Raw genomic sequence first — 27,504 nt, forward strand, 5'->3', positions numbered from 1 at the left:
CATCATATAATCAGTTAAACATACATCATATGATCAGTGACATTTACATCATATGTTAGTTAAACATACATCATATGATCAGTGACATATACATCATATGATTAGTTAAACATACATCATATGATCAGTTAAACATACATCATATGATCAGTGACACATACATCATATGATCAGTTAAACATACATCATATGATCAGTGACACATACATCATATAATCAGTTACACATACATAATATGATCAGTGACACATACATCATATGATCAGTTACACATAAATCATATGATCAGAGACACATACATCATATGATCAAATAGGCATATGGTGTCGCACATATAGATAATCAACGTGATTCTGTACAAGATTTGTATCATCAATATGATGAAACTAGTCATATTATATATGAAGGCAGATATTTATTTTTTAAATGTTAATTTCTTATGTAAGAAACAGCAATCCTTGACCATCGTAGTTTATGTTTGGAGAATTGTGTAGATGTACATGTAGCTTTGGCAAGGTATTTCTATTATCAATAATAATCACATCAACTGTGAATGGAAAAATATGCTTCTTTTAAAAAAGATTATGAGCATGTTATCTTAAAATCCTGTATTGAAGGCTGTATAGTCAGGTAATTGTGTCACAAACAATACGATCAATGGACCATGACTCTGAAAAATCATTCAACCTTTAAACCTTTTACAGGCATCTTATAGCAACCTCAGTTATGTTAAGATTTGTTTGATGAACTCAAGGTGGTTATTATTCATCCAGGCCTATGCGTGAAAAAATATCAGTATTTAACAAATATACTAATTTACTTTGACCATTGAGCTGTATATGTGAGTTTGATCTTTCACTTAGAGACCTGTGTGACACACCATCTTTACATGGTGATCATATTAAAATCCTTCCAGATTTGACAAAAATACTCTCCCATAAGTCAAAATAAACCCAATACACTTTTGAGTCTTCACCCCTAAGTGTGACCATGGCCAATTTTGTAATTTTGTACAGACCTGAAATCTGCATGTGACACACAGTCTCTTCATGGACAAAACTTGTGCCAAGTCATCTGCCAATGCATTACTAGGCTACAGTCCAAACCTGACTTACACCCCTGGCCCCGATTTCTCGAAACTTCTTAAGCTTAACAGGCTTAAGTCGCTTATTTCCATTAGCCGAAATACATACTTAAAACTAGATTTTGATAAACAAAAATGGTTTATTGTAATTATCATACAGATTATTTCTATAAAATTTCGAAAAACTCTTAAAGAAGTAAATATAACGCATATTACAGAACAACAAAAATAATGAGCTTAGCTTAATTCTGTTATAAGAGCCTTAAGAAGTTTCGAGAAATTGTGTTCTGGGGCAGTATTCATAAAACTTCTTAATTAGTCATTTCCTAACTTAAGTCAATTTCTTAAAAATTTCTAATATTTATGCAAAAAGCTACAGAAACATGCTCAGTAGCAAAAAGTTTAAACATAAACCCGGTTTAGTGGCAATGGGCAAACGCCAAAGACATAGAACACAAAATCACAAACAAGAACAGTCAAATGAAAAGAAATGTACTGGGCAGTTGCCTAATTCCGGATCAATTTTGAAGTTTTCTTAAAATATTGTCATAACTACTGAACATAAGTGCATAAAATTTTAATAGAAAAATGTTGGGTCCTATATCAACCAAACTGGAAAAAGAATAAAAGAAAAAAACAATTAATTATAATATAATATTCAGTACGAAATAAGGGCATAAACGACGACAAAAAACCTGCATTCAGTGCCTAAATATTCGGATTTTTTCAAAGAACAAAGTAAACATTATCAAGTCAATATACAAATATTTAAATGCTGCTTAAATGAACATCATGTATTAAATGTTTAACCTGTATATCAATTTTATAATTCTCTGAAGTATTTGTATGTGTATTTTCGGCGTATCCGAACTACTAATTTGTCCGAATTTGCAAAATGTCGAAAGTACGAATCTGCTTCATTTTTGCTTCGTTTTCTTATCAAATGCTGCAAAACACAAAACAATGACATCGTCAATTTATTTACTTTATATGTAATTGGCATTGTATTTCGTGATTGAAGATAAGTCATAAACATCGTATAGTAGGTCTAGTGTTTAAAGATAACACTGTCGAACCTCAATATAAAAGCTCGCGCTGTGTGACGGCATCCCCCACGTGACTAAATATTGACATTTAGGAAAGCGAAAGTTTAGAGGTATTTATTTTGGGGTTATACTCGAATAGCTTCACCTTTGTGTTGTTTCTGTTGCTATGGAGGTCAGTTGCGTAGACTGTGATCATTATATATTGATCACGGTCGCCGAAACGCTTTTTAAACGATTTCCGAATATTTAGGCAAATCCGGAATTAGGCAACTGCCCAGTATAAGTGTTTTAACATTCAAGTATGTTTTTTTTCAATACGGTAATAATAATAGAAATAATGTATTTTGGAAATTCTTATTTTTTTTTATTTCATATGACTAAAGAGATAATAAAATTAGGAAAGTGACTGAAGTAAGGAAATGACTTAAGAAGTTTTATGAATACTGTCCCTGGATTTCATGCGTAAAACACCAACCATCATTGTGACAACAATATGGAGCTCAAAACTCAAAATGGGCTCAACAAAAAATGTCAATACATTTGGAAGTACTAAGCATTCTAGAAATCTATTAACAAATCAAATTTGACAACAGTATAAAATCAACTGTATAAAGTGTTTTGATTTTTTTAATAAAGTCTAAAAAAAAAAGTCTATAAAGTTTAAAAAAGAAAGAATGATAGTACATTTGAGCTGTTTGGCACGTTTAAGGAGATCCTTCTGCTGATCTCGCTGCATCCTTTTCTGGAACTGCATTTCTGCCACCTTACGGGCCATATCTGTACATATAACAAACACATGACTGTAACATCCTCCTCTTTGCTTCACATCATAATCTTATACTCAGAGAAGTGTACTCCATTATTTGTAAAACAATCAAAGGGCAAAATTTGTGTTCAACATCAAGTTTAGTTTAAACTACATTTATTTTACTACAATTTGGAAGAAAGTTTTATTTACTTAAGTCACTCTTGTTTAAACAGTGTTATGTGAGAATGTGATTTTGATCTTTGAGGGAAACTCACATACACCAAGGCCAGGAACTGAACCCTAGAAAGAGTGGATCCAATCGCAGGAAGGAACAACATATGGATAAATGGATGACAAACAACTGAGTAGATGCACACACATGGGGGCGACAGGCAGATGAGAAGAGAACATATCATTGAGTAGATGCAGACATGTGAACTCTACTGGCGGTATGTAAAATCAACTGCTTTGAGACCCCCCTACCGCTCTACCGCTCAACCAACGAAAACTACCGCTCTTGAAAAAAAATAATCTTAACAGCTTTTGGCCTTATAATTTCATTTGAAAACCCTAAAAATTCTATTAACCATGCTTAAATACCCCATAATCTGTCACTTTAAAGAAATGGTGCAATAAACAACCTGTCAAATAACTTGACACCTCGGCCGAGATCGTTGCTAAGTTATGGCACTCAAGACCATCAGCATCCCAGTATTCAGCATTCTGTGATACTTGGCATCCTACTAATCAATATTTTTTGTTAATCTTAAAGACATATAATTTTATGCTTTGACCAAATAATAAGCATCTCTACTAAATAGAAACCTCAGTTTTCTCTAGACAGACATAATATTCCTTCTGTTTCACAATCAAAAACACCGACATTTGACAAGACCCTGAACCCTGACATTTTATGCACATCTTCTGAAATCTAATTTTTTTTTGTTTACTTTGTATCCAACATTGTTTTTGACTGAAAATTAATGGAGGGATAACAGAGGGATGAGGGGATGACAAACAGATTGGTGTGTGACATAGGGATGATGGATGACAGAGTCATGAGGGGATGACAGACAGACTGGTGTGTGGCTGCAAACTCATGGAAGGATAACAGAGGGATGAGGGGATGACAAACAGACTGGTGTGTGACATACATGTAGGGATGAGGGACGACAGACAGGTGAGTGGATGCAAACTAATGGAGGGACAACGGAGGGATGAGGGGATGACAGACAGACTGGTGTGTGACATATGGATGAGGGACGACAGACAGGTGACTGGATGCAAATTCATGGAGGGACAACAGAGGGATGAGGGGATGACAAACAGACTGGTGTGTGACATAGGGATGAGGGACGACAGAGGGATGAGGGGATGACAGACAGACTGGTGTGTGACATAGGGATGAGGGACGACAGACAGGTGAGTGGATGGAAATTCATTGAGGGATAACGGAGGGATGAGGGGATGACAGACAGAATGGTGTGTGACATAGGGATGAGGGACAATAGAGGAATGAGGGGATGAAAAACAGACTGGTGTGTGACATAGGGATGCGGGACGACAGGCAGGTGAGTGGCTGCAAACTCATGGAAGGATAACAGAGGGATGAGGGGATGACAAACAGACTGGTGTGTGACATAGGGATCAGGGACGACAGACAGGTGAGTGGATGCAAACTCATGGAGGGACAACGGAGGGATGAGGGGATGACAGACAGACTGGTGTGTGACATATGGATGAGGGACGACAGACAGGTGACTGGATGCAAATTCATGGAGGGAAAACAGAGGGATGAGGGGATGACAAACAGACTGATGTGTGACATAGGGATGCGCGACAACAGACAGGTGAGAGGATGCAAATTCATGGAGGGATAACAGAGGGATGAGGGGATGACAAACAGACTGGTGTGTGACATAGGGATGAGGGACGACAGAGGGATGAGGGGATAACAGACAGACTGGTGTGTGACATAGGGATGAGGGACGACAGACAGGTGAGTGGATGGAAATTCATGGAGGGATAACGGAGGGATGAGGGGATGACAGACAGACTGGTGTGTGACATAGGGATGAGGGACAATAGAGGAATGAGGGGATGAAAAACAGACTGGTGTGTGACATAGGGATGCGGGACGACAGACAGGTGAGTGGATGCAAACTCATGGAGGGATAACAGAGGGATGAGGGGATGACAAACAGACTGGTGTGTGACATAGGGATGAGGGACGACAGAGGGATGAGGGGATGACAAACAGACTTTTGTGTGACATAGGGATGATGGATGACAGAGTCATGAGGGGATGACAGACAGACTGGTGTGTGACATAGGGATTAGGGACAACAGACAGGTGAGTGGATGCAAACTCATGGAGGGATAACAGAGGGATGAGGGGATGACAAACAGACTGGTGTGTGACATAGGGATGAGGGACGACAGAGGGATGAGGGGATGACAGACAGACTGGTGTGTGACATAGGGATGAGGGACGACAGACAGGTGAGTGGATGGAAATTCATGGAGGGATAACGGAGGGATGAGGGGATGACAGACAGACTGGTGTGTGACATAGGGATGAGGGACAATAGAGGAATGAGGGGATGAAAAACAGACTGGTGTGTGACATAGGGATGCGGGACGACAGACAGGTGAGTGGATGCAAACTCATGGAGGGATAACAGAGGGATGAGGGGATGACAAACAGACTGGTGTGTGACATAGGGATGAGGGACGACAGAGGGATGAGGGGATGACAAACATACTTTTGTGTGACATAGGGATGATGGATGACAGACAGGTGAGTGGATGCAAACTCATGATGAGGGAAGACAGACAAATGATAGTCTGCACAAACATGGAGGGATGACAGCTAGATGAATGGATGACAGATTGATGAGTGGACAACAGATTGATGAGTGGATGACAGACAGATGAGTGGATGAAAGATTGATGAGTGGATGACAGGAGGATGAGTGGATGAATGATGGATGAGTGGATGACAGACAGATGAGTGGATGACAGATTGATGAGTGGATGACAGACAGATGAGTGGGTGACAAGATAGATGAGTGGATGACATACAAATGAGTGGACAACAGATGGATGAGTGGATGACAGATAAATGAGTGGATGACAAAAGGATGAGTGGACAACAGATGGATGAGTGGACAACAGACAGATGTGTGGACAACAGACAGATGAGTGGATGGCAGATCGATGAGAGGATGATGGTAGGATGAGTGAATGATAGATGGATGAGTGGACAACATAATTTAAGTAAAGAACAAGAGCTGTCAGAGTATGTGACGAATGCCCCTGATGGTACCATTGACCTTTGAACAATGTCAGTTCATAAAAAAGGGAAGAAACTAGAGATTGCTTTTTTGAAAAAAGCGCTTGTTTCCCCTATTGTGTGGTCGTAGCTGAGAAAAAATAAATGATGGGAATGAAATTTGTAATTTTGGACTGGACACGAACCAACAGTGAAGTTTGGTTTATTCATCCGTATTAAATAGTGAAGAGAAAAAATTGTTGTTAATTGATCTTGGAAAATGTAAACAAAGTTTGCATTGTATGAAGTTCCTGGGTGCAAGCATTATTCATTTATTGATCGGAACCCATTTTTCAGCTCAAGGCCATTGTGACATTGACCTTTGACCTACTGATCACAAAATCAAGAGGGATCATCTACATGACCAACTTGCATTCCAAGTATTAAACACTTGGTTGCAAGTGTTCTTTAGTTACTGAGCCATAACTGTTCTTCACCTCAAGGTCACGGCAACCTTGACCTTTGACCTACTGATCTCAAAATCAAAAGGGGTCATCTACTAGTCATGACTGACTAGCATACCAAGTATGAAGTTCCTGGGTGCAAGCGTTCTTTATTTATTGAGCGGAAACAAAGTGTGACAAACAGACTGACTGACTGACTAACAGACTGATCAATTTGGGGTCATCTACTAGTCATGACCAACAAGCATACGACCTAGTCATGACCAACAAGCATACAAAGTATGAAGTTCCTGGGTGCAAGTGTTCTTTAGTTATTGAGTGGAAACCGTTTCTTCACCTCAAGGTCATGGTAACCTTGACCTTTGACCTACTGATCTCAAACTTAATAGGAGTCATCTTCTAGTCATGACCAACTAGCATACCAATTATTAAGTTCCTAGGCACAAGCGCTCTTTAGTTATTGAGTAGAAACGAAAAGATTAAGGTCACCGCCAACATATCGTTTTTTACCTGAAGGTAACCTTGACCTTTGACCTAGTGATCTCAAAATCAATAGGGGTCATCTTCTAGTCATGAACAACTAGCATACCAAGTATGAAGTTCCTGGACCTAAAGGATCTTTAGTTATTGAGCGGAAACCGTTTCTTCACTTAAAGGTCACGGCGACCTTGACCTTTGACCTAGTGACCCCAAAAGTGTGACGTAGTGACAGACTGACTGACGGACAGGGCAAAAACAATATGTCTCCCCATGAATGGGGGAGACATAAAAAGTAATGAAATGTCTATTATGTCAAACCAATATGGCTAGTGCATTTGCAAAACCACAGTCAGGGCATTATGTCTAACAAACATGGCTGGTGCACTTGCATGACCCCATTGCATTATGTCTAACCAACATGGCTGGTGCATTTGCAAGACCACATGACATTATGTCCAACCAATATAGATGTTGCATTTGCAAGACCACATTGCCAGGATTGAAACTCCTCTATGCTTGACAACAATACAGCGTGGGTCTTGCAAATGCAACATAGCCTTTATGTGACAAATACATACTGCAAGTTATTTTAAATTGCCTCTGAACATTAAAAAATACCACCCATATTTGACAACCTACACTCTCAATATGTCCTCATACGCAGCATTCCAAAGTAAACAAACAATTAGTGTGACCTTGACCTTAGCTAAAGGTGGGGACATGGGTCTTGCATGCAACATGTTGTCTTCATATGTCGAAAACATGTGGCAAGTTATTTAACAAGAGCTGTCATAAGACAGCGCGTTCGACTAGCCGCTTTGAATTAGAAATGAATACAATAATGATGTACGTGCCTGTCAAAAGCAATAAAAAAAATCAAATTAAAAAGTTAACAGTGACCATAACTCTCGGGCGCTCAAAAAAGGTCTCTTAACTCTTTATATATACCAAGTTTGCCCACAATATGTCGACCCTTACTTAAGTTATTCAATACCAACCATTTTTCTATTAATAGTAACTTTGACCTTGACCTTGATCCTAGTGGCCTCAAACGCAATCCCATGAAAGGTCTCCATAAACTCTTCCTAAATACCAAGTTTGGTCGCTATATGTCAAACCTAACTAAAATTATTTGATACATAAGGTTACTTTGACGCTGCCCTCCCACCATCCTACCCAAACAATGACACAAGTCATTCTAATAACTTGTTTTCCCTTTGTGAAAACCTGGTTAAGGATATAAAAATGTGCCTGTCAAAAGTAACAAGAGATGTTTGTCAAACATTATGCACCCCCCTGAGCGCCATGTTGTCAGGATTATATGGACAATTGAATGAAATATGCATGGACCGAAATGACAGCTGATTTGTAGCCGTTAAGGCAGTTTTAAGATTATGACCATTAAAGTGTGAGGATAGAGTGTGTTATGACCATGACCTTTGACTCTATGAACTCAAAATCCAGAGTCATCAGCTGGTCACCAGAAACCTAAATGTCAAGTTCGAGGGCCATGGGTGCCGGCATTGTCAAGTTATCACACAGACAAGTTTTTTTCATTCAAGGTCACTGTGACCTTGACCTTTGACCCAATGACCCCTTAAATTATAAGGGGTCATCTACAAGTCAGATGCAACTCCAAGTCAAGTTTGAAGGCCATGGGTTCAGGCATTGTTGAGTTATCACTCGGACAACCTTTTACCATTCAAGATCACTGTGACCTTGACCTTTGGCTCTATGAATCCTAAAATCAATGAGGGTGATCTACTGGTCAGGCTTAACATCCATGTCAAGTTTAATGATCATAGGTTCAGGCATTGTTGAGATAACAGTGGGAGAAGATTTGTTAACTTTTTTGCGTTAAAAGTTACTGTGACATTGACCTTGGCCTGATGACCCCCAAAGTCGATAGGGGTCATCTACTGGGCAGGCCCAACCTTCATGTCAAGTTTGATGACCATAGGTCCAGGAATTGTCGAGTTCGCTTTCAAGGTCACTGTGACCTTGACCTTTGACCCCTAAAATCAATAGGGACCATCTTCTGGCCAGGCCCAACCTCCAAGTCAAGTTTGAGGGCCATGGGTGTAGGCATTGTCGAGTTATCACTCGGATAACCTTTTACCATTCCAGGTCACTGTGACCTTGACCTTTAGCCCAATGACCCCTAAAATCAATAGGGACCATCTTCTGGCCAGGCACAACCTCCAAGTCAAGTTTGAGAGCCATGGGTGCAGGCATTGTCGAGTTATCACTCGGACAACCTTTTACCATTCCAGGTCACTGTGACCTTGACCTTTGGCCAGATGACCCCCAAAAACCATAGGGGTCATCTCCTGGTCAGGCCAATTCTCCAAGTCAAGTTTGAGGGCCATGGGTGCAGGCATTGTCGAGTTATCACTCGGACAACCTTTTACCATTCAAGGTGACTGTGACCTTGACCTTTGGCCAGATGACCCCCAAAAACAAAAGGGGTCATGTACTGGTCAGGCCCAATTCCAAGTCAAGTTTGAGGGCCATGGGTGCAGGCATTGTCAAGTCATCACACGGAAAACCTTAAACCATTAAAGGTGACTGTGACGTTGACCATTGGCCCGATGACCCCCAAAAACAATAGAGGTCTTCTACTGGTCAGGCCCAACCTCCAATTCAATTATGAGGGCCATGGGTGCAGGCATTGTCGAATAATCACTAGAACAACCTTTTACCATTCAAGGTCACTGTGACCTTGACCTTTGGCCTGATGACCCCCAAAAACAATAGGGGTCATCTACTGTCAGGCCCAACCTCCAATTCAATTATGAGGGCCATGGGTGCTGGCATTGTTGAGTTATCACTCGGACAACCTTTTACCATTCAAGGTCACTGTGAACTTGACCTTTGACCCGATGAGCCCCAAAAACAATAGGGGTCAGCTACTGGTCAGGCCCAACCTCCAAGTCAAGTTTGAGGGCCATGGGTGCAGGCATTGTCAAGTTATCACTCGGACGACCTTTTACCATTCAAGGTCACTGTGACCTTGACCTTTGGCCTGATGACCCCCCAAACCAAAAGGGGTCATCTACTGGTCAGGCCCAACCTCCATATCATGTTTGAGGACCATGGGTGCAGGCATTGTAGAGTTATCACTCGGACAAGCTTTAAAATTATTTTACCATTAAAGGTCACTGTGACCTTGACCTTTGACCCGACGACCCCCAAAATCAATAGGGGTCATCTACTGGTCAGGCCCAACCTTCATGTGAAGTTTAATGACCATACGTCCAGGAATTGTTGAGTTATCACTTGGACAAGCTTTGGTCTACCGACGGACCGACCGACCAACATACCGACATGCCTGTGCAAAGCAATATACCCCTCTTCTTCGAAGGGGGGCATAATAAAAAGAAAATTAAAAAAAAAAAGTCAATCAAGGGCCATAATTTGTATTTAGGGTTTAAATGGAGTTATGTAACCTTATTGTAATGATGGTCGTCATTAATAGTGTGAAGTATTAAGTCAATTTAATGAAGGGTATAAAAGTGTTTTTATTAAAATCCAAACTTTCCCTACAACTTCAACCTGCCCTAAAACTTTGACCTAAGTTCCTAAGTCAATCAGGGGCCATAACTTGTATTAAAGATAATATTTAGTTATGTAACCTCATTGTGTGATGGTCCTGAACAACTGTGTGAAGTATTAAGTCAATTGAATGTAGGGTATAGAAGTCATTGATACATATCCCAACCTGCCCTAAAACTTTAACCTAAGTTCCAAAGTCAATCAGGGGCCATAATTTGTATAAAGGATAATATGGAGTTATGTAACCGCATTGTGTGATGGTCCTGAACAACTGTGTGTAGTATAAAGTCAATTGCATGAAGGGTATAGAAGTTAATATTAAATATCCCAACCTGTCCTAAAACTTTAACCTAAGTTCCAAAGTCAATCAGGGGCCATAATTTGTACAAAGGATAATATGGAGTTATGTAACCTCATTGTGTGATGGCCCTGAACAACTGTGTGAAGTATTAAGCAAATTGAATTATGGGTATTGGACTTATAAGTGAAAATCCCAACTTGCCCTAAAACTATAACCTGACGCTGGGGCGAGACGTACAGCTCTCCTTATTCTTCGAATAGTCAAGCTAAAAATCTGTCCATAAAAGAGAATGTTACAACCAGGACACAACCATGTATACTCTATATCCTTATATGCAGCATTCCATAGTAAACAAACACTAAGTGTGACCTTGACCTTAGAGGAAGGGACACGGGTTTTGCATGCAACTTGTCGTCTTGGTATGCAAACACATATGGCAAGTTATTTTAAAATCTGTCCATACATGAAAAAGTTACAATCCGGACACAACCACCTATACTCTTTGTCTCATTGGCAGCATTCCATAGTATTCAAACCCTAAGTGTGACCTTGACCTTAGAGGTAGAGAAATGGGTTTTGCATGTGACATGTCACCTTGGTATGTGAAACACAGGTGGCAAGTTATTTCAAAATTTGTCCATATATGAAAAAGTTACAGCCCCGACAGGACCACCTTTACTCTATGTCTCATTTGCATCATTTCATATTATTCAAACACTAAGTTTGGCCTTGACCTAAGAGGCAGGGACATGGGTCTTGCATATGACACGTCGTCTTGGTATGTCAAACACATCTGGCAAGTTATTTTAAAATCAGTCCATACATGAAAAAGTTACAGCCAGGCCACGACCACCTATACTCTATGTCCTCATATGCAGCATTCCATAGTATTCAAACACTTAATGAAACTTTAAACTTAAAGGTAGGAACATAGGTCTTGTACACGACACATTGTCTTTTTATGCCAAACAAATGTGGCAAGTTATTTCAAAATCTGTCCATGCAAGACCGCCCGGACAGGAGAAATTAAGCCGGACTAAAGGACAGACGGAAGGACAGACGGAAGGAAGGACGGACAGACAGACAGACAGACGGACAGACAGTGTGAACCCTAACCTTTAGGGGCATAAAAATTGTGGAATAAACAAAACAAAATCAACTAGATGGACAAATCATGTCATCATGATGTCCAGAACTTATCTTAACAAAAATGGGCTTATGGTAAATATTACCTGATTAATTCAAAGCAATGAAATGAAGCATTTCAAAAACAATTTTTGGTAAGTGGAAGCTTTCACCTTGTTGTTCCATTTTCTGTTTCATCCTGCTTTCAATCATTTGTCTGGCCATGCTTTGATGGAGTCTGAGCTTTTCCTGCCTTTTCTGATTCTCAATTTTCTTCAGACGCCTGCTAACTGTCACTGACAGCCTGTCTTGTATTTCTGAGTCTGTCAGCTTTACAAACCCCTGTACAACAAAATGACATTTTGGATGGGATTTAAGTGCATCTTAATAGGCTGACATAATCACACACAAAAATAATGGTAAAACTAAACTCTTTTCAATGAAAGCATGATACGGCTCTCTTTCCATATTTGTGCCATCTATGGGTGTTTTTCATTAAATTGTAAGCCATATCCCTGCATACACTGAATATCATTATATTTTTATGAAAAAAATGTTGCTATATTTTTCAAACTGAGCTTAAGCCTAGACTCAATCAATCTAACACTGACAAAAAAGGCTTATTGTATATAATATATTCATAAGTATGGAAATTACATAATGAAAATCATTTAATTTTTTTTTATATAATTTAATATTTTTATGTTTAAACCAAAAAAATAATGTTTTAATAAAAATAATACACATGATTCAGTTTTTTAACCTGGCATTTATGGCAAAACAAAGTTATTGTTCTTCAAACATGTATAACCATAAATCAATATTTCAATATGCAATTGCATCTACTTAAATTTATTTAGCTTTAGAATTATTATGAACAAAAATGCTCTCATCTGGGGGTTTTAATTGAAAAAAGGCATAAAAAAGCAAGACTTGACAACTATCAAAGTCAGAGTTATGGGCATTGTTGCACATGTGTGTATTTTCTCTGCCAACTTGTGAACCAAGTTGTAGGATACAATTCGCACATGTATAACAAGGCCCAAGTTTCATTTGAATATCTGGGATTGATCTCGAGTTATATGTCAAAGCATTTGAATAACACATAAGAAACCAACGCCACTGACACTGACAATAATACCAAGGCTATCACAACTCCTCAACTTTTTTTCTTTGAAGGAAATGAACTAATCAAAGCACTTAAAGCATTGAAAGGCTGTCGGCCTCCTACATTTTGTTAGTGTTGGCATGTAATGCCAAATGAAACGGAAAGTGAACATTTCTCAGTTTGTCTCAGTAATTTCAGCTCAGAATCTTGAGCAAGTTGCATATGCATATTAATAAACCACTCTTATAAAACAGTTCATTTTGTCCACAAGTGGCATTATAGGTTGGGGCCAATATTTCGAAACATCAATACATACAGTGAGTAAATAGTGTGTGGGTGATTAGATCTAGAAGAATTTGAAGCACCAACCCTGTCATTGTGGGTGGAGACCCTAATCATAAACTGAATTAACATGTCCAATGCATTCTGTTTGATGCATTTGGTTTGGCGGGCATACATTGTAGTAAATTATATACAACTAATGTTTGAAGTGTACAGTTGATTTTAATGTTCTTTATTGAATAACTAATGAAATGCCTAAATGTTTTATACGAGACAGTGCATTGTTTATGAAACTGAATTTCAAGATAAGGTTTCATACGCAATTGAGAATTAATTTACTGCATACTTTTGTAGTTAATTGGGTATTTCACATATTTAATAAGTACTCCAAGTAACTGTCACTCCATGGTTTTAAAACTAATTGAGTATCAGCAAAACAAGAGCTGTCACAGAGACAGCACACTTGACTATTCCCCCGCTTTTCAGAGTAAGGATTGAAGTCTTGGCGACACATGAATCACTGTAAACTAAGATTAGATTTCAATGCAATACATGATGTATTTGCTGAGATATTATCATAAATGTGGTTACATGCAAAATTTAAATCAGAATTTCTAAGTCCAATAATAAAGGGCCATTATTTGCCAAAAACAGTTATCTAACTTGGATATTCAAGTAGGTTGGACGGTTGAGTACCATTGCATAAAGTCTCTGCAATACATGAAGTAGTTGCTGAGATATTAACCTATGTGCGCTATCATGCAAAACTTAAACCATAATTTCTAAGTCGCCTAATGAAGGGGCAAAAATTATATAATATGCAAGATAGAGTTATCTTTCCTGATTAATTAAGAAGGTTGAATGGTTGGAAGCCTGTGTATGAAGTTTCAATGCAATACATGATGTATTTGAATTTCAATGTCAAATAAAAAAGGGCCATAATTTGAATTAAATGCAAACTAGAGATCTCTTACTTGGTTATTTAAGTAGACTGGATGGTTGAGTACCATTATATAAAGTCTCAATGCAATACATCAAGTAGTTGCTGAGATATTAACCAGTATGTGTGCTTACATGGAAAACCTTAACCAGAATTTCTAAGTCAAATAATAAAGGCCCATAATTTGCATTATATTCAAAAAAGTGTTATCTAACTTCATTTAACAAGCATTTTCAGTGAAAAGATATCCCCCGCCAACGATGGCTTGTTTGTGCTTGATGGCTTGTTTGTGCTTGAAGGTTAAAAATCTCAGAAAGAATAAGATAAGCACATTGGTTTTACTGAGAAACGGCTGCAAACAATGATTTTTTAATAAATCAAGGGCAATAACTGTAAAGAAAATTGACCAATCCAAAAGAAAAATAGACAGGCATCATCACAGTATGTTGGTTCTTATTTATTCCAAGTGTCATGAAATTCTACCAGCTAGTTGCATAGAAAAGGCTGCAAACATGGATCTTTTAATAAATCAAGGGCAAATAACTCATATAGAAATTACACAATCCAAAATATAAATAAACAGGCATCATCGCAGTATGTTGGTTCATATCTATTTTAAGTTTCAAGAATTTCTACCTACTAGTTACTGAGAAATGGCTGTAAATGAGAGTTTTTCAAAAAATCAAGGGCAATAACTCCAAGTACAATTGACCAATCCAAAAAAAAAATGAACAGGCATCATCCCAGTATAGTAATTCATATTTATTTTAAGTTTCATGAAATTCTGCCAGCTAGTGACTGAGAAATGGCTGTGAATGTGCATTTTTCAAAAAATCAAGGGCAATAACTCCAAGGACAATTGACCAATCAATTTTTTTTTTGGACGGGCATCATTCCAGTATAGTGGTTCATATTTATTTTAAGTTTCATGAAATTATACCGGCTTGTTACTGAGAAAACGCAGGTGACGGACGGACGGACAGAAGGAAGGACGGACGGAAGGAAAGACGGACGGACGGACGGAAGGACGGACAGACAACGCCATTTCAATATCCCCCTCCCTATTTCATAGGCGGGGGATAATTAAAAGGTTTGATAGTTGGGAATACATATCTAAAGTTTCAATGACATACATGATATATTTGCTGAGATATTGACCTAAATGTGGTTACATGCAAAACCTTAACCAGATTTTTTAAGTCGAATAATACAGGGCATTTAATTACATTAAATGCAAACTAGAGTTATCTAACTTTGTTAATTAAGTAGGTTGAATGGTTAAGTATCATTGTCTAAAGTCTTAATGCAATAGATCAAGAAGTTGCTGGGAAATTAACCTATGTGCGCTTACATGCAAAACCTTAACCAGAATTTCTAAGTCAAATAATGAAGGCCCATTATTTGCATTAAATGCAAACAAGAGTTATCTAACTTGGTTGATTAAGTAGGTTGGATGGTTGAGTACCATTGTCTAAAGTCTTAATGCAATACATCAAGTAGTTGCTTAGAAATTAACTTATGTGTGCTTACATGCAAAACCTTAACCAGAATTTCTAAGTCAAATAATAAAAGCCCATTATTTGCATTAAATGCAAACTAGAGTTATCTAACTTCGTTAATCTAGTAGGTTAGATAGTTGGGAATACATATCTAAAGTTTCAATGCAATACATGATGTATATACTGAGATAATGACTTAAAGTTGCTTACATGCAAAACCTTAACCAAAGTGTGACGCCGACACCGACGCTGACGCTTGGGTGAGTAGTATAGCTCTCCATATTCTTCGAAAAGTCAAGCTAAAAAATTGTTTGGAAAACAGCAAAAAATTTCAATTTTCTTTAAGCGTAAGTAACACTTTACTCATCTTAAGCCATAAAAGATCAATTTCCAAAAGTAAATTTAGAAAAAAATATCTTAACTTTTGTCAGCAGCTGTTTTCCAGACATTTACGCAAAAATGCCTCATTCCAAAACAAAAAAAACAAAATTGTCAAATCGGTCAATCTGTGAGAGAGCATCTTTAAACAGAGACTATATGATATATTATGTCTCAGAGACAATGTTTTTGGTTTATCATATAATCAGTGTGTTTATGTTATTGAAATCTTTTTAACCTATGAAATGTTTTATAAACCTTTTGATGGATTTAAAATCAAAATTGACTTGTAAGTTGATTTTGATAGAGAATAATGTACTCTGGTGAAGCCCAACAAAAAACTTTGTTTTGGAAATAACTATTTCTTTAAAAGAAAAACAGTCACAGAAAGCTGACATATGCCCACATTTTGGCATATCCTGATGGATAATAAGATATATATGTTGAATGTTATATCATATGAGAACACAGATATCATACAATACTGCAGCCAATTGATGAATTGATTGATTGATTGATTGATCTCATCAAATCTTTGAAGTTTGAATGGAATTAATGACCAAAAAAAAGTTGCAACTAACAGAATGACAAAATAAGAGAAGCAGTCCTGGTGTGTGTGTTTTTCTTAGTTAAGATATTAATCATGTAGACAAGAATATTGAATCTGACTCCGGTTTCAGGGTTCCAGAATATGTAATTTACAATACGTTGGTCATTTTTTCTCAGTCAAGCAAGTGATTTGTAATTCAATACTGTTCAGAAGGCATCCCAGAAGATGTTATCTGCTAGTTTCATGAGCCCCCTGATATAACATTTTGGGAAACAAGAGGGCCCTGAAGGCCCTGAATCGCTCAGCTGATCCAATAAAGATCATCAACAATAACATTCTGATCAAGTTCCATAAACATATGGTCATAACGAAATGTGGCCTCTAGAGTGTTAAAATACTTTTCCTATTATTTGACTAAATGACCTAGATTTTGACCGCACATGACCCAGATTTAAACTTGACTTAGAGATTATTAATATAAACATTCTGACCAACTTTCATACAGAAACATTTAAAAATGTGACCTCTAGAGTGTTAACAATCTTTTCCTTACATTTCATCTGGTGACCTAGTTTTTTACCGCATATGATCCAGATTCGACCTTGGCCTAGAGCTAATCAATATAAACATTCTGACTAAGTTTCATGAACATACAGTCATAAATGTCACCTCTAGAGTGCTAACAAGCTTTTCCTATGATTTGACCTAATGACCTAGTTTTTGACCACAATTAACCTAGATTTAAATTTGACATAGAGATTACAAATATAAACATTCTGACCAACTGTCATTTAGATACAGTTAAAAATGTGACAACTAGAGTGTTAACAAGCTTTTTCTTAAATTTGACCTGGTGACCTAGTTTATGACTGCACATGACCCAGAATTAAAATTGGCCTAGAGGTAATCAATATAAACATTCTGACCAAGATTCCTGATGATACAGTCATAAATGTGACCTCTTGAGTGCTAACAAGCTTTTCCTATTATTTGACCTTATGACCTAGTTTTTGACCGCACATGACCCAGTTTTAAACTTGACTTAGAGATAATGAATGTAAACATTCTGACCAACTTTCATGAAGAAACCTTTATAAATGTGACCTCTAGAGTGATAACAAGCTTTTCCTATTATTTGACCGGGTGACCTAGTTTTTGACCGCACATGGCCCAAAACTTGACTTAAAGATTATTAATATAAACATTCTGACCAACTTTCATGAAGATACAGTCATAAATGAGACCTCTAGAGTGTTAACAAGATTTACCTTCAATCTGACCTGGTGACCTAGTTTTTGACCGCACATGACCCAGAATCGAACTTGACCTAGAGAGTATTAATATTAACATTCTGACCAAGTTTCCTGAAGATACAGTCATAAATGTGTTAATAAGCTTTTCGACCTAGTTTTTGACCGCACATGACCCAGAATTGAACTTGACCTAGAGAGTATTAATATTAACATTCTGACCAAGTTTCCTGAAGATACAGTCATAAATGTGATCTCTATAGTGTTAATAAGCTTTCCCTTTAATTTGACCTGGTGACCTAGTTTTTAACCCCAGATGACCCAATATCCAACTCATCCAAGATTTTATTGAGGGTAACATTCTGACCACGTTTCATTAAGATAGTGCCAAAATTGTCACCTCTAGAGTGTTAACAGTCAAATTGTTGACGACGGACGACTGACACAGGGCGATCACAGTAGCTCACCTTGAGCACTTTGTGCTCAGGTGAGCTTAAAACTGAAGATTTGGTACATATGCGTAGGACTGAAAAATCTGAAGGCCGAATGGCCAACAGTCTAAAATCCAGACAGACAAATAGGGTGATTACAATATTTTAAAGGGGCCCAAATTAAATGCATTTGATTATTTTCTTATCTAAACTACAGTGTTTTTTGGAAACAAAAACAGATGTCTCCTGATGTCTTTTTGTTTTCATTGTAATGTATTAAACATGTTGTATCATGCTTGACAAAGTCTTAAAAATCAATTTTTATTTGTTATGGTAAGCCGCTTACACAAAAGCTATGGCTTGAATCTTTGATTTTGAACTATGACCTTGGGTTTAGAAGATATGATGCAGACAAGAAATCTATGTCTCAAACAGTTGAACTTGAACTGTAACCTTGACCTTGAGCTTGCGCTACTGGAATGTGGGTTCTGCATGTCATCTTGATGTGATGAATATTTGACAGAGTTTCATGAAAATCCTTCAAGGGGTTTAGGTGATACAGAGCTGATATGAAAGAGTTACAGACAGTCAGCTGAACAGATGGAAAGACATCTGCGCTGATAACAATATGTCATCCCATGCATAGCATGACAAAGACATAATTCCCAACTAAAACTGTTTTGTTTTTATGTAATATGGCACTTTGCAGATTTCTTTAGGAATGATTTTTCATGTCATGTACATGGAAGCGGACTTCATAAGCAAACTATCTATCACATGTGTATGGAAAAACAGTCTTACAGTATTTAAACGATTATTACATTTATCATGACTAATTTGAATATAAAACATACAAAAAGTTCCCTTACATTTTCACCTCCACGAACTCTGGCCTCATAAAACTCGCCAACATTGACCTTGGTGTTGAAGGAGAAGTGCCCTCTACCAAGGTCTGTAATTCCATTCCTCTCAATGTACTGAAATAAAGCGATTGTTTACAATTATATAGTGTAGGGTTATAAAAATTGAAGGATGGTATTTTTGGCCAAAATGCCTTAAAATTACAGATGCACAAGTGATGGATGACATTCAGCAAAACTGGAAAACCTGACACAGACTATCAGATTGAGCTTGTTTTTGGTGTATTTATGAATCTCAGACTTATTGAAAGTGTTATTCATAAAATATGCAGGGACAGCTTCACTTGTAGGTAGATTATAACTAAATGCTAAATACCAGGATGTTGTCCAGGATGTACTCTCTATATTTAAGATTGAGAATGCTACTTCAGGTTGGTATTTTGTTGTCAGAGTGATGCACATATTATACAGTTTATTACTTTAAACTCCTACACCTGCACTCAGAGAAAAAAAATCATAAATATCTCAGAGATTAAATTGTTTTAGCTGGACCAGAACTTGGCAGCATCTTCCAGCATAATGCAACATGGATCCCTTGAAAATTAACAGTGCAAAACTTCGAAGTGAGTGAATTTCCTAAAAAGAAATGCAAATTAGAATTGTTGCCAAAGGACAAGGCAGATTATCTCAGAATCTTAAAATCTCTTTCATTTAAGATCTTATCTAACTCATACAAGACTTTCGACACTGAAATATATAAAATTCTAATTAAAATGTTTCAAAATAATTGTAAATTCTAAATTAAACATTTGATGCATGTGTTGAGTATTTATATACAGTCAAACCTGTATTAAGTGGCCACCTTGGGGAAAAGGTCAAAGTGGCTGCTTTAGACAGGTGGCCACCTAATCCAGGTTGGAAATTTCAACCACTAGCTTTATTTAAACAGGGATATATTATATGTCTATACAACCACATCACACAACCAGTATCATCAGTACCATTATCATTAAAGAAGTTAAAATAAAAATGTAGATAGAATTACTTTATTGCAAAATTATAAATATAACGCAGTAGATAAATGTTTATTCATGCATACACAAAAAGAAAACTCACCAAAAAATCAGTCCATACAACTACATTACTATTATTAGTTCACTCTTTAAATTAATCTGTCATTTTCATTTGCTGAACTCCAGTCCAGTCTAAAGTGTGTGAACAATTCCTGTGCCAACATTATCATGTCAAGTATGTCACTATGTGAACGTTGCAGAGCAAATGTTTTAAAGTGTTTGCCCAAAGTTAGATTCTGTGTTTGCACTAGGACTGTTTTCTACTAATTTAATACACTCACCACATTCTTTTAGAGTCTAACTCTTAGGTTTTGTCTTACTGAGAGTTATAATCAAAATTAAAAAGAACATCACCCACAGTGCAATGTAAATATTTGTTCATAAAAAAATAAATCTGTGCACTTTGAAAATTAATATTAAAATGACTACAAATAGTAACTTGTTTCAAACCTTCAAGTGACAATGCAAACTGTGAATTCATAATAACCAATATTCTTTGTGGGTATTTGATAATAAACTTCATAATTAATAATGATTATTCAAGTATCTTCATTAATTGTGCCAATTCTGATCAAAACATTCGTCAATGTGTTATAAACATGATTTCTCAATGAGTAAAAACGGATGGCAATCATACTTTTCTGTTATCTTCAGTATGCAATTAAAGCTGTGTATTAGAAATAAGATAGATATGGCTTCATGGGGTTAAAAATTAAACTCCTGTTTAACTCCTTACTAACCCAAAACATGTCCCCAAGAATAAATGTTTCACTCCCAAAAAAGATCATTCCTCAAAGCTAAATAAAACATTTATTTTTTAAGCGTTTTAGCTTTTGACCTCCCCCACCCACTTTTGCATCGCTGCCAGCCCTTAAAGCAGGTGGCCATTCAACCAGGTTTGACTTTATTACCGTAAATGACTGATTATAAGACGTTAGCGTACATAGGACGCAGCCTAAATAATCTGTGAAAAACTTGAGAAAAAAACTTGAAATCTCTATTATGGTTTATAGGATGCAAAAAAATAATTATTCAAAAAAATATTATCAAACGATGTCAATTTAAAAAACACGTCTTATGGTACAATTTTCATGAAGATGGTTTGTGTGAACTTTGGAAAACTTCAAATTTGCTTTGACGTTGGCGCAAGAAATCGAGTAACAAAGAGGAAAGACGGAACTTTAACTTAAAAGATGGGAAATCAACAGTGAACAATCATTTTGCCAACAACCATACCGTTTTGACACATTCAACAAAATTGAACAACAATTCCACAGGAGATATAACGTAAATGCCTGATAGTGTTCGGATCCCGGCGCAGAAATTACCGAAGACGGACTTACAAGCTTAATAAAAGGGAAGAGTTGATTATTTTTTTAACACATGTGGAGAGTCACCTTTTCTTCTGGACGTACTAGTGAGATATTTAATTCCGTTTTAATACAGGAGCTAACAGTCTAGTCGTTCAAGATGGTGGCTTTTCATGGAATTTTAGTCACCTGTATACTTCTTCAAATATATTTAAAGGCAGTGGAATACAACAATACCAACCAGCCTAAAACAAAACATAAATATTCTCCAGCCGAAAAAACACTAGTCAACTATTTTGACTCTACAAAAAAAAGTATTTTCACGTTTGAAATTCTTTCGTACCTTTCACCCCCAGTTGTTGAAGTGGTACCCAGCCATTTTGTATCCTCCATGAGAACTATTAAAAACTTTCAGAAGTATTATGCCAAGGTTAATCCAAGATATATATTTTTCGTGTTCCTTCTACTAAGTGGTGACGTGCACCCGCACCCTGGACCTATTGAACAGGACAAGTATGCTGATAATTCGGGATGTTCAAATATGAAGAAAGGGAGACAACCTAGATTTCCTTGTTCAGTTTGTGGAAAAGGTGTAACTGCCCGTAGTAAAGCCGTCAACTGTGATTTTTGTGAAATCCGGACACATATAAGATGCTCTGGTTATATTAGTGATTCTTTTTACTCAAACGTATGCAAATCTAATGGATCTTTCTATTTCAATTGTCGGATATGTACTTTTAAATTATTACCTTTTTATCTTTGTGATGATTTAAACGGGTACCACTCAAAATAACCACGGTCAAAATACCCACAACTCAAAAATGGCAAAGTCGTCAAAATACCCACAGCAGAATTTTCAGGGTATTCAAAATACCCACAGCAGAATTTACAGGGTATTCAAAATACCCACAGTAGAATTTACAGGGTATTCAAAATACCCACAGTAGAATTTACAGGGTATTCAAAATGTGCAACAGGCTGACAGTTTTATATTAAATACTTTCTTTTATCAAGCAATCCAGGACTGGAAAAGTCTTCCAATAAAGTTAAAAGAATTGAAAAATAAGAATACTTTTAAAAAAGAAGTGAAATCACATCTCATTGTAGGTATGAAATGTGCAGAAATGGAAGATTTCCTATTTTATTAATTGTTATTCATTTAATTTGCATATCAGGTCTAAGATTTTTGTCATATTATGCTAAAGTGTCATATGGTTTTAACAATCGGTTGCATTGTAACTGTAAAAGTTTGATCCCAAACATTTAATCATTCTTTAACTGGTCAAGAGTACATGCATGTTATTTTTGTATAAGAAAAACTAATTTGAAAAGCTTACAACTGAGATCTGGGCAAATAATTATATTTGTCATAAGGACCCCATCGGAAATAAGTTGAATAACTTTAATGGGTTATCCTGTGTAATATATTTGTAACATTGAATTAAATCTTTAATAACGCACGTATGTATCCAAAGCATTCTAATGATGTTGTGCTTTAGTATAGATAGCATCACTGATACTTTGTTAATCAGTCTGTGTTATAACTTTATGAGATATTTGGTTTGTTACTATGACATATATATATATGCACAAATAAATCTATCTAAAGAAAAAATGCTAAAATTGTCTGCCACCATTGGCCACCATTTTTGTTCACAGTGACAAAAAAAAGAAAATCTGTGAAAATGGCGATGGTTATTGTAAACCATGCAACATTATATACAAAGCAAAATATGATTCTTTGTTTATTTGTTTCATTTAACAATACATAACAAATTGCTTAAAATGAAATACATTCAAAATCAAGCATAATTATAGCACAATACATAAACAAATTGTCTTTCTGTCAGCCTTAGGTCACTTTCTTCAGATTTGTAAGTGTACTTTCTGATGGTGTATCCTAAATAGTAACCTCTCGGAAAAAAAAAAATGTTAAACAAAAACCTTAAATTGTATGTGTTTCTTCTCAACATGTCAACAGCTTCAGCAAAGTATAAAGGTTGTACGTGTTTCTTCTCAACATGTCAACACCTTCAGCAAAGTATAAAGGTTGTACGTGTTTCTTCTCAACATGTCAACACCTTCAGCAAAGTATAAAGGTTGTACGTGTTTCTTCTCAACATGTCAACACCTTCAGCAAAGTATAAAGGTTGTACGTGTTTCTTCTCAACATGTCAACACCTTCAGCAAAGTATAAAGGTTGTACGTGTTTCTTCTCAACATGTCAACACCTTCAACAAAGTATAAAGGTTGTACGTGTTTCTTCTCAACATGTCAACACCTTCAGCAAAGTATAAAGGTTGTACGTGTTTCTTCTCAACATGTCAACACCTTCAGCAAAGTATAAAGGTTGTACGTGTTTCTTCTCAACATGTCAACACCTTCAGCAAAGTATAAAGGTTGTACGTGTTTCTTCTCAACATGTCAACACCTTCAGCAAAGTATTAAGGTTGTATGTGTTTCTTCTCAACATGTCAACACCTTCAGCAAAGTATAAAGGTTGTACGTGTTTCTTCTCAACATGTCAACACCTTCAGCAAAGTATAAAGGCTGTACGTGTTTCTTCTCAACATGTCAACACCTTCAGCAAAGTATAATGGTTGTACGTGTTTCTTCTCAACATGTCAACACCTTCAGCAAAGTATAAAGGTTGTACGTGTTTCTTTTCAACATGTCGACACCTTCAGCAAAGTATAAAGGTTGTACGTGTTTCTTCTCAACATGTCAACACCTTCAGCAAAGTATAAAGGTTGTACGTGTTTCTTTTCAACATGTCGACACCTTCAGCAAAGTATAATGGTTGTATGTGTTTCTTCTCAACATGTCAACACCTTCAGCAAAGTATAATGGTTGTACGTGTTTCTTCTCAACATGTCAACACCTTCAGCAAAGTATAAAGGCTGTACGTGTTTCTTCTCAACATGTCAACACCTTCAGCAAAGTATAATGGTTGTACGTGTTTCTTCTCAACATGTCAACACCTTCAGCAAAGTATAAAGGTTGTACGTGTTTCTTTTCAACATGTCGACACCTTCAGCAAAGTATAAAGGTTGTACGTGTTTCTTCTCAACATGTCAACACCTTCAGCAAAGTATAAAGGTTGTACGTGTTTCTTTTCAACATGTCGACACCTTCAGCAAAGTATAATGGTTGTATGTGTTTCTTCTCAACATGTCAACACCTTCAGCAAAGTATAATGGTTGTACGTGTTTCTTCTCAACATGTCAACACCTTCAGCAAAGTATAAAGGTTGTACGTGTTTCTTCTCAACATGTCAACACCTTCAGCAAAGTATAATGGTTGTACGTGTTTCTTCTCAACATGTCAACACCTTCAGCAAAGTATAAAGGTTGTACGTGTTTCTTCTCAACATGTCAACACCTTCAGCAAAGTATAAAGGTTGTACGTGTTTCTTCTCATCATGTCAACACCTTCAGCAAAGTATAAAGGTTGAACATGTTTCTTCTCAACATGTCAACACCTTCAGCAAAGTTTAAAGGTTGAACATGTTTCTTCTCAACATGTCAACACCTTCAACAAAGTATAAAGAATGTTGCAAAGTGCGAAAAAACCCAGTGGAAATCAATGGAAAATGGAACGAACATTTTGAGCTCTGAGGTGTATTTGGAGGGATTAATAGGTTCGAGACCGCCGACTTTGAAGTTACCTGTGATTGATTTCGGCTCAGAAAGCTATCTATCACAGGGAAGCAACGTTTTCTTTGGCTGCTCTTCCTTTTATTCTGATATCAATTTTTAGCTTATCCCTCGACCTTTCATTTTTCAAATTAATGTTACGCACATGCGTAAGTGCGTAACGCTGGCTACACCCCTGACAATGCATGCCCCTTTCAATCGCTTCTAAAGATTTTCAGTGCTTTGATTATATATCATACGTTATGCAAGTTTTATGAACATACACGTTTTGACTGTTAAAGGAAAATGATTTTATTTTTACGAATAACTTTAGCAATAATTCCTATCCGATTGAAAATGCAGAGCTTATCAGATGGTCGTTTTCCCGCGGTGAGGGCAAACATGTGGTCAGTTAATGTATGTAGAAACTATTTTCAGAAAATCAGTCAGTTAAGGTAGTTGAAACTATTTCTAGATTATAGGAAATTGTCTGTTCTAAGAATGGGAATATGATTGTGCCTTTTCAATTATTATTGATAAATAAATGTTATTTATGTTTTATGTAAGTATCTGTGTAGAAATAATACTAGTGCTGTTATGAATGCTTCGCACTCTTTGGGTGTTTTACAGGTTAAATCAGAACTACTTTGCTTCATCAAAAGTATGCATAACTCACTGTCGTATCAGGGAATGTGTGTTAGAATAAATTGAATAAAGGCTAATGTCCAAAACTATGCCAAGAATAGACCGGAACGAAGCTTTTACGCAAAAAATGTGAACATCTTATTAGAACAGTATACGCCTTAAAATCATAGAATGAATAGTATTTTGTTTTTGTATAGCAGGCAAATCATAGTATTTGAAGCATTAGCAACGCGAAACCTGGGAAACAACTATTTTGACTTTCAGAAAAAATTTTTGTTTCTTATCTCATAAAAAGTATATTAAAAATACACCCTTACAAATAAGTGTCCTTCATGGTCACACAAGGTTATAATAACAAACCCTGCAGGCGATGGTACACTTGCGGTCGGTAATAATTTCTAAAACATCTTGGTTTGAACTCAGAGTGAATATCAGTATGTTACCTTCCTACCAGAGCATCTATTATTTTGACCCACACTAATCTGATAAATATAACGGGTTTGGGGGAGGGTGGGGGGAGGGGGGAGGGGAGGGGGGGTGTGTGGGTCTACCCAGTGGAAATCAATGGAAAATGGAACGAACATGTTGAGCTCTGAGGTGTATTTGGAGGGATTAATAGGTTCGAGACCGCTGACTTTGTAGTTACCTGTGATTGATTTCGGCTCAGAAAGCTATCTATCACAGGGAAGCAACGTTTTCTTTGGCTACTCTTCCTTTTATTCTGATATCAATTTTTAGCTTATCCCTCGACCTTTCATTTTTCAAATTAATGTTAAGCACATGCATAAGTGCGTAACGCTGGCTTCGCCCCTGACAATGCATGCCCCTTTCAATCACTTCTAAAGATTTTCAGTGCTTTGAATATATATCATACGTTATGCAAGTTTTATGAACATACACGTTTTGACTGTTAAAGGAAAATGATTTTATTTTTACGAATCAAAGCAATAATTCCTATCCAATTGAAAATGCAGAGCTTATCAGATGGTCGTTTTCCCGCGGTGAGGGCAAACATGTGGTCAGTTAATGTATGTAGAAACTATTTTTAGAAAATCAGTCAGTTAAGGAAGTTGAAACTATTTCTAGATTATAGGAAATTGTCTGTTCTAAGAATGGGAATATGATTGTGCCTTTTCAATTATTATTGATAAATAAATGTTATTTATGTTTTATGTAAGTATCTGTGTAGAAATAATACTAGTGCTGTTATGAATGCTTCGCACTCTTTGGGTGTTTTACAGGTTAAATCAGAACTACTTTGCTTCATCAAAAGTATGCATAACTCACTGTCGTATCAGGGAATGTGTGTTAGAATAAATTGAAAGGCTAATGTCCAAAACTATGCCAAGAATAGACCGGAACGAAGCTTTTATGCAAAAAAGGTGAACATCTTATTAGAACAGTATACGCCTTAAAATCATAGAATGAATAGTATTTTGTTTTTGTATAGCAGGCAAATCATAGTA

The 27,504-nt window shown here is 36.7% G+C and overlaps 1 protein-coding gene across 5 annotated transcripts in view; it reads right to left on the reverse strand.

Annotated features, from left to right (window-relative positions):
- The window catches only part of LOC128234881 (bromodomain adjacent to zinc finger domain protein 2B-like), a 249,182-nt gene that overhangs the window by 139,846 nt on the left and 81,832 nt on the right, over window positions 1–27,504 (reverse strand). For all 5 annotated transcript variants that reach the window (XM_052949483.1, XM_052949482.1, XM_052949481.1 and 2 more), the window contains 3 exons: window positions 19,385–19,492; window positions 12,251–12,419; window positions 2,815–2,907 (listed from right to left, as the gene is read on the reverse strand). In XM_052949483.1, coding sequence (XP_052805443.1) covers window positions 2,815–2,907; window positions 12,251–12,419; window positions 19,385–19,492 — 370 coding nt within the window. The remainder of the gene's footprint in view (window positions 1–2,814; window positions 2,908–12,250; window positions 12,420–19,384; window positions 19,493–27,504) is intronic.

The sequence above is a fragment of the Mya arenaria genome, chromosome 5 (genome assembly GCF_026914265.1).
Source record: "Mya arenaria isolate MELC-2E11 chromosome 5, ASM2691426v1".
Lineage (NCBI taxonomy): Eukaryota > Metazoa > Mollusca > Bivalvia > Myida > Myidae > Mya > Mya arenaria.